Source organism: Engraulis encrasicolus, chromosome 13 (assembly GCF_034702125.1).
Source record: "Engraulis encrasicolus isolate BLACKSEA-1 chromosome 13, IST_EnEncr_1.0, whole genome shotgun sequence".
NCBI lineage: Eukaryota > Metazoa > Chordata > Actinopteri > Clupeiformes > Engraulidae > Engraulis > Engraulis encrasicolus.
In genome coordinates this window covers 13,587,133-13,596,193 of record NC_085869.1, presented here as the reverse complement: position 1 = coordinate 13,596,193, position 9,061 = coordinate 13,587,133, and the positions used below count along the sequence as shown (strand labels likewise).

Here is a 9,061-nt window from a genome sequence, read left to right as displayed (position 1 = left end):
GTCTGTAGTTCAAAGCTAACATTGCGGGAACGCACCCCTGGTTTGTGACGAGACATCCGGGACCTTTGCCATTTCTAGGTGATAACCCTACCCTACCTTGTCCTCCTGCACTTCACACCCTACTCTCCTCCCCTCCATCCCTCCTTCCCTGCATCCAGGGCCGGCCCAAGCTTTTATGGGGCCCTAAGCAACACTTCGTCCGGGGCCTCCATACCACCACCTACTCAGCCTCGAGTGAGTGGTAGATAAGAGCTAAGGACATCAGGCTGCCTGTAGACCGTGCACCCATCATGCACTTCTTAGAACAAAATATCTAAAAAAAATTAAATAAATAAAAAAAGCCATTTATCACAAATAATATTTTAGTTTCATTTCAAAACTTTGCTCTTCTTTATATTCTGCATTTCTTGAAGGCATTTTATAACTAAGTGTTATATGAAAATTGACGCTGTACCCACAGTCACTGTTGAAGTGAATTTTATTACCTGTACTGGCCATGAAATAGCCACAGTTGCATATTTGGCCATAAATGTAAACAAACAAACAACAAACAAACCCACAGTCACTGAGGTGTCCCCTGATATATGGGCCCCTGTTCCCATTGCGGCAGTAAGTGGTACAAGAGAATGGTGGAAAGTGCATAATCTTCCTGGAGCTTTGCTGCTCACGGGTCTGTGGTGGAGTGGGGTCCCTTGGCCATCTCAGAGTTTGTCTATGCCTTGGCCCGGCCCTGCCTACATCATTCTGAAACCATTGTCAGCACGAGTGTTTTGTTATTTGTGAACAAATGAACACTTTTGAACTGCTCCTAGACTTGAACGGTGGGAATCAAACCACAGCTCGTTCGTTTTGAGCATGTGACCTTCACACTTTAAAAAGACACAAGTGTCCGTCAGAGAGTGGCCAAAACAGTCTTAGAAGGAGGACCACACCACACCACAACACTACAACCAAACCAACCCACAAAGCAAACCTACCCAACCCCCACCCCCTGTAGGCCTAATTAGTTTCAACCACTCTCCAAAAACATTCCCCATAGGCCTACACAAAGGATTAATATTTAACAAGACTGTGTTTTGTTAGAAACATCTCTGTGGTAACATTCAACTGTGGGATTGGATTTGTGTCACAAAAAAGTGAGTAGCCTGATTGTCTTTTTGTTGTGGTAGTTATGTATACAAATATGCACGTTTCATTTGCTTATATTCATGAGTGGGAAAATGCCAAAATAAGGCTGAGCTTTATTTTCCAATAACTTGCTTGTTGAGGAGATTTCACTGTGGTAAATGTTCTCAACATACATAAGGAACTAGGAACTGATTAATGTCTGCTATTAGTTATAGGCAGTTTGTGCTTCATCGTTCCAGAGATTAAATCAAATTAATATCTAATTTTTCATATGAATATTGGTTTGATTCCCCGCAGATACAGTGAAAATGCCACAAAAAGCACAAGAGGTAAGACAAAATAGTACAAAATGATCAAGAATGGTTAATAATGACCATATGTTTCTTTATTATTCTCTGAATGTTAGTTGGTTGGATAGTTGATTTCATGTTAAGGTCTTATTTGAAAATAATATCCCAATTTACAAGGACTATGTGATGTGACAAATAGCCAACAAATCCTTGTAATTGACATTATTATTTAAAAAGGTGGGGAATGGGACCTTACATGAAATGCCATAAGACAACTTTTCTTTCTAGAATTTATAACTTGTTCATCATCAGGCAGATAATCCCTCTACTGCACTAGTTCCCAGACTGTATCTGCTGCGACATCATTTTGTGGAGATTACGATTTAAAATAATTTTCACCACTTTCTAGTACACATTCAAAATATTGTCCATCACATTGATATTTGGATACCACAATATTAGGGTCTATATGGAAAAAGCAGCAGTTATTCTTTCCCCATAAAGCTGTGCATGACATCATGTTGGGGACTGGAGTCCCCAATGTGACATCATCGCCACATTCTGTTTAAAAAAGTTAATACATGCACTCTAACACCATGTCAGAGAATTTGTCAATGGTATACATGTCTTGAGTGCCGTAAGTAGAACCTAATCATCAGTGGTGGTTAACCTGCACCACCAAAAGTAGTTAACCTGCAGCACCACCCGTGCAACTGGGTAGCAAAACTTTAACTGCATGGGACCAATGTCACCCACCTTGCCTAACATGAACTTTCTAAATCAGGGATGTCAAACTCAGGCCTGGTAGCCAAATCTGGCCCGTGGAGTCATTTTATTCGGCCCTCAAGATAATTTCAAATGTGTATTACAGTTGGGCCACATACACCATTAAGGTGTAGTGAAACAGGACTTGAACATGACATTTAGTGTGTCACAGGACAACCACCACATATGATGGGAAAGAGTGTGTGTGAAATTTAACTAGGAGTATGAAATGCAAGGTTGAAATTTTAGTGAGTTCGATCCACGACTTCGTTCCAGATTTTGAATTTGGCCCTGAGACAATTTGAGTTTGACACCCCTGTTCTAAATGATCCTTGTAGGATGCTGTTATTAACATGAAGACGATACAGGAGGTCTCCAAGCAGCTGGGGTTTGAATGGATTGCTGTTGCCTATGAGCTGGGCTTTACACGAGAGGAGATCGGGGAGTTTCGTGTCAAGGGGCAGCAGAATGAACACAATGCAGAAACCATGCTGAAGTGTTGGTATGATTACCCCTTTACCAAACATGTTACTTACACACAGAGGTGTCAAAAGTAAAAGTACATTTACGGTGTAAGAACTACAACAGAAGCACACAATATTACATAGCTATTACACCATTTACTCCATTGTAGCCTACCTAATGAGGTAGACTGTGTTGTTACTAAAAAACACTAAAAACCCAACAAGGACCCACCGACTTGATTCAACCAGGGCAGAATCAGCTGTGACAAGTACACACGCCTTCTGGTTACTAAGATGCATTGCCTGTGTTAGAGGCAAATTTTGTTTCTTTTTTTCTTACTTTTACTTTTTACATCTCTGCTTATACAACCCAAATAACACAATGTGTTAATATATCCCTCCTTCAAAGGTGAACCAGGGAAATATCTGATAATATCCCCCTTGTGAGCCTTCCCACCAAATTTCAAGCCAATGTATTATTGTGCGCCATGTTGATGACAGCAAAGTGATTGAAAATAGTCTGTGCCAGTAGAGTATGTGTCTACATTTTGTCGGAGATGGAGAAGTATTAATTCAGCTTAAAGGTGCACAGTGTAATATTTTTAGTATTTTATTTCCAAAATTCATGCTGCCCAAATGTTACCTTTCTCATGAATACTCATCACTACAATCAAATTCTAAAGCATTCATTATTCAAAATTGCACTTTTCATACATGAAAAGGTGGATCTTCTCCATGCCGGCCATTTTGCATTTCCAGAAATAGACATTTTTAGCTGCAAAGCTTATTGTACTTTGGACATCCTAAACATCAATTTGTCATTTAGTAAATATTCATGAAATATCAAATTTGGCAATAGGCTGCACAGTTCCAATGAGCTGCAGTTGCAATATCTACTCTGGCAACTATCCTACATACTGCAACTTCAAGAGTATAATCTGCTTCAAAATATCCATCAATGTGCAAGTAGACTAAATTTCTTTATGTCTAATGTACATCTTCATCTCAATCTGTTGACGTAAACCATGGAGGTACGAGAGATGCTGGGACAAGAGCAACAAGACAAAGCTACTCCAAGACGGACTGGAGCGGGCCGGCCGCCGGGACCTTGCTGAGCATCTGCGCTGCCTTCATTGGGGACACCAAAAACTCAGTCGAAAAGTGGAGCTTCCCTCTGCATTTCCATACATCATCACAGTGCACAAGACCAGGAAGGACAAACGAGCTCTGGGCCGAATTAACGACCTGAAGGGAAATTGCAATTAACTCGAAATGTCAAAATATGCAAGATTTCACATCTTCACTTCTTTCCCCTCTTCAAACATACCAGGGACCAATAAGTGACAATACAATACCTATAGCCAGCAGGACAATGATTGCATTGCACTGATCAAAATTCCAAAAGGAGTGCATGCAAAAGAGCAAGTACAATGTTTTGATGCCTTGAATTGGAGGTGTTTTGGATAGGATGATTTGGATAGAATAGTTCTGGATAGAAGAATTGGCAATAATTCAGTAGTACCACACTGTTGGGACTTGTCTTCTTCTATGGCAAGTATCCATAGGCCATTAGATCAGCAAAAGGTGAGCTCTACCTTCTTTGGGATGCCCTTATTATACACATGCCTATTTTTTATTGTATTTTAATCTACATAAAATTGTTTCTGTTGCACCTATTAAAATGAATTCACAACTTAAACGTTTGTCTTTCCCTTTGGCTTAACATTATGTTGAAAGGAAGTTGCTGCTTTTCAAAATTTACCATGTGTCCCACCTTCAACAAATTTGGCGTTTATACATGCAGAAATAAGCACATGACAGAATACTTTTTCGATACTTAAATAAATTAAAATAAAAAAACAATTTTCCACCCAAACATTTGAACAAAAGTGTGCAGATATACAGCATAAAAAGAAAGGAGAACCACAACAGGATACATGTTGAAACAGAAACCCTCATTTATTATCGTTCAAGCTCATCATCCACCACAGATCAGATTCTACAGAGAGCATATTCAAAATCTTTTTAGTTGAAGAGCAGCAGTTTCATTACGTACACCTTAACCAGATCATCCTGCATTATATCCTGGGCCCCTCTCCAGAAAAAAAAAGGTATACGGTCGTAATTCCTTCAAACACCCCATCGCATTACAGCAATTACACCTTGCTATTAACAGCATATCTGTAGTCATACAGGTTAAAACACAGAAAAGACAACATCATCAAAAACGATCATCAGAATATTTCATTTTTTTTCTCCACATTAACCTGAAAAGGTGTCAAATATCGGGATCATTTTCTTGGTACAGAAGTTCTTGAAGGAGGAGGAGGATGGGCTTTTACTCTTTTGATTACCATATGAAAAAATGACTTCACGGATCATTTTAACTTCACAGACACATGTTACATATGTCTACATATGCTGTGAGAGGGGGGACACCCAGTATTGCACATCATCTTTTAAAAGATCTGGTTTGAAATCATCTCAATGAAACCAAACTTAACAGAAATACATAAGTATACAGAGGAGAGCAACTTTGTAATACACCCATTTTTTTTTTTATAATATTATGTACACGGTATTAACAACAAAACTGAACATTCTCTTTTTTTTATCTGATTACAAGAATGTACCATTTATTTGTTCCTGTCAAACCATGATGCACTAAACAGGTAATAATATTATTATACAGGATTATGAAAAAAAATGTTTACATACAATAATTTGAAGTCATAATACGTTTTCCATATCCCTTTCCCTTAGTCCTTTTTCCTGAAGAAACACATCGACAATCAGTTTCTCAGGGAATGTGCAACGTTTTCTCAGAGCTGTGTCTTGTCAACAGCTTGCATGCACACACACACACATCGAAGGTCATTTCCTAAATCCCATCCATACTACCTCCGGTCTGTCTGCATGGTTGACTATTTGATCCTATAAACAAGCCTACGCCGTTTCCATTTCTTTGCGACGGGCCATTTTTTGAACTGTTTGGTCTCTTCTTACGGTATGCCCGCTTTACAATGTCCAAGCAGTCAGCCGGTCACATCCACCACATCACACCTCATCAGATCAGACATTTTAGACTTTAGAAGGTGTGTGCATTCCTGCATACTCCACAGCCGAGGGCAAACTCCTCCCCAGTGGGCGGGTGGACCACGTGCAGGGGGCACTCACTCCCCTCCAGCTGCTTGCCTTTAGGCCCTGTCATGACAGATTCAAATTGTTTAAAAGAGAAAAACTCGCACATCCGTCTCAAAACGAGAAGATCCACAAGAAAACTGAAAGTAAACAACAAGTGTCGCGGACTTTACTTTCAGATTGAAATTGTTAACCATTATTTTACACCTGTTACACTAAACGGCTTTCAACACACAAATTGTCCAGCATTCGTCAGGCATCATCAAGTGAAATCTCGAGTACATGAACACTAAAACGGTGTAGATATAACATATTTAAATAAGTGGCGTTGGGTGTTAACAACCGCTGCCCCAGCAGTCCATTTCAATCACCACAGCAATGGATAAATTAAAAACAAAGAAGGTTTAAACACTTTAGATCAATTTGCATGTTTGTGTGTCAGATTTGTCTATAATACAGTCTGTTTTTCTTATGTTGTAAATGTGAAAAAACCCCAACTTCATTTGATTGCAGTAATGGTTGAAATTAAAATGAAATAACAATAATAATTTAAAAAAAAACACGGGTAAACCTGGCCAATTGTCACTTAAGATAGATAACTGTAGGATGTACACACCAGCAGATATTACAGATATTCTTATATTACTAGCAAACGGTGCACAACATACAGTCTATTTGCCAAAAACATTGAATCCTAACCTGCTAGCTAAATGGACTATAAAGCACTGAAATGCAGAACTGACAGAATGGGAAACTCATTTGTCCCAAGAGCCATCCAGCTCTAATATTGCGATTTGTTAGTTTCGACTAAGGACAAAGACAAACACTTTGAATTTTCTGCGTAGCTGTCACTCTTATTTCTTTTTTATTCATTTTTATTTCTTTTTTTTTATCCATCTGTATTTACTTTCTTAGTTTTTTTGTAAACACACACTGTGTGAGGAGTGTACGGTGGACAAAAGTAGCCTAAACTTGATGAAAAAAATCGTCGTCGCACACTCAGAACGTCATGCAATTACATTACAAATTTTAATAGACCAACGTTTCGGTTTACGCCTTCATCAGGATCAGTACCCTGATGAAGGCGTAAGCCGAAACAATGGTCTATTAAATCTATCTGTATGTATACAGAGCAAACTGGAACATGAATTTTCCTTGGGGATAGTTTAATCTATCTAGAGTAAATAATGGAGAGATACCAACCAGCAGGGCAGTGAGGCAGCTCCTCTTTGGGGACGCTGGTCATCCTCTGGAAGTCGTCGTGGCAGGCGTTGCAGAAGTGTGTGGTCCCAAAGCAGAAGAACACTGCCACGGAACAGCAGTACCGACACTTGTACTCCAGGAAGTCGGTCCCATGTTTAGAGCACATCTACAACAATAAAATACAATATGAGGATTTCAACCGTATGAAACACAAACTAAAGCAATTAGCATCCTCAGCAAAACCAGCTCTATTTTTTTTTTATTGAACAATGAATAACAAACAAAAAACAAACACAAAGGAAAAAAAACCCAATAAACAAGAGCATACCACACATAATTCGCCCCAAATCATCCTCGACCCTCCCACTCCGCCCACAGCTGTCCAAACCTCCCCATTCGCAATCTACATGCAAAAGTGATCTTTTCCATCAAATAAATGAAAGCCCATTGGGAAACTCCAACTCCCATTGTCATTGTGACACAGCACTCCACAGCACACAAGTGAACACTGCACACTGCACACAACGAAATTGCATTTATGCCTCACCCGTGCAAGGGGGCAGCCCTCAGTGGCGCCCCATGGGGAGCAGTGCGGTGGGACGGTACCATGCTCAGGGTACCTCAGTCATGGAGGAGGATGGGGGAGAGCACTGGTTGATTACTCCCCCCACCAACCTGGCGGGTCGGGAGTCGAACCAGCAACCTCTGGGATGCAAGTCTGACGCCCTAACCGCTCACCCATGACTGTATTGTATCAGTCCCAGCTCTATTTTTTTTACTTGCATAGCGGGGTTCATGATGAAAGTAGAAGGTGGCCAATACACAACATTAAAAAAGAAAGGTAAATTGCAGAGAAGTTTTTGGTTTTAATCGGCTGAATTTTCACTGATGTCCACTGACCTGTGCCCTGGACACGTCTGAGCACGCTCCACAGATGAGTTCGCTGGGGTCGTAATCGTCTCCCTGCCCAGCCTCCGCATCACAACGGGCCTCTCCACCAAAGTAGGCCTGCAAACGGCAACAAGAAGTTAAAGTTGCCCTGTGTAGGCCTGCGGAGGCAACAATACATGGGTTTTCTTTTTTGTTTTCCCCTGGCTGCGCGACCCTGGGTGCGCACAACTCAACCTCTGATTGTTGGAAACCGCTGTCCGCCAAAAAATTCACACACCTCACAACACGATGTTTATAAACAAAAAAAAAAACATGTAAAGGACATTAGGCTTCAAGTTGAAGGTGCACTGTGCAGGCATGCAAAGGCAACAATAAGACATTGAGCTTCAAATTAAAAGTGCACTGTGTAGGCCTGCACACATGGTCCACCTATCTGGAACAAGGGGGCAAAATTTCTGCCATGTTTGCAGGGATGCTTGTAGAATGCTGTCGAAATGGTTTGGCCCAATTTATGAATAGAAAACGTATAGAATTTACTTCTCACTATATTCGTGATAAATGATAGGTAGATTTTGAATGTAATAAAATCGAAATAAATTCTCAATCAAAATCATACAATCAATTTCAAAATTCCTTCATCTAGTCCATCCTCACTGTACACCAGTGTCAACGTAAGCTTTACCTTTTTGCACTTGTAACAGACATAGTAGGCATATCTGTTCATGGCGAAGCTGGCGGGGTCGTCGTAGAAGCGTGCTCCTGGCGTGGTGATGGCCTCACTCTTGTGGAGGCCCTCGTACTCCAACCGCATCAGGGCCTTGCGCCGCACGTCCTCATACAGCTCTTTAATCGGGTCCAGCAGGTCTTTGATCACTAAATGGTTAATTTTGTTCTGAAAATACACAAATGGTAAATAGTAAATTGACTGCGTTTATGTAGCGCTTGCCCACACCTTCGAGCACTCCAAGAGCTTCACATTCTATGCCTCACATTCAGAGATTAGTGGCCGTGGCTTCCACGCAGGGTACCACCCTGCCACCAGGAGCGATTTTGGGGTTATGTATCTTGCTCAAGGACTCATCGAATGGGGGTCAGACAGAGCCGACACAAATTTCTGGTTGCTGAACAGGTGTCTCTACCAACTGAGCCACCACCACCCCACACAAGCATAAATGACTG

At 40.8% G+C, this 9,061-nt stretch overlaps 2 protein-coding genes across 16 annotated transcripts in view; one reads left to right on the top strand and one right to left on the bottom strand.

Annotated features, from left to right (window-relative positions):
* Positions 1 to 1,430: 1,430 nt before the first annotated feature.
* On the top strand, positions 1,431 to 4,334 carry wu:fc50b12 (uncharacterized protein LOC103911624 homolog). 2 transcript variants are annotated; one of them, XM_063214463.1, is made up of 3 exons: positions 1,431 to 1,457; positions 2,522 to 2,685; positions 3,679 to 4,334. In XM_063214463.1, exons 1-3 carry the CDS (start codon positions 1,437 to 1,439, stop codon positions 3,911 to 3,913), a joined length of 420 nt encoding a protein of 139 aa, XP_063070533.1. In that variant the 5' UTR covers positions 1,431 to 1,436; the 3' UTR covers positions 3,914 to 4,334. The 2 variants fall into 2 exon arrangements, with proteins under 2 accessions (XP_063070533.1, XP_063070534.1); XM_063214464.1 differs by lacking the exon at positions 1,431 to 1,457 and adding an exon at positions 1,992 to 2,055.
* A 247-nt stretch (positions 4,335 to 4,581) lies between these two features.
* mycbp2 (MYC binding protein 2) overlaps positions 4,582 to 9,061 on the bottom strand; it is a 97,909-nt gene continuing 93,429 nt past the window's right edge. For all 14 annotated transcript variants that reach the window (XM_063213084.1, XM_063213085.1, XM_063213086.1 and 11 more), the window contains 4 exons: positions 8,565 to 8,774; positions 7,892 to 7,999; positions 6,992 to 7,157; positions 4,582 to 5,851 (listed from right to left, as the gene is read on the bottom strand). In XM_063213084.1, coding sequence (XP_063069154.1) covers positions 5,736 to 5,851; positions 6,992 to 7,157; positions 7,892 to 7,999; positions 8,565 to 8,774 — 600 coding nt within the window. In that variant the 3' untranslated portion in view covers positions 4,582 to 5,735. The remainder of the gene's footprint in view (positions 5,852 to 6,991; positions 7,158 to 7,891; positions 8,000 to 8,564; positions 8,775 to 9,061) is intronic.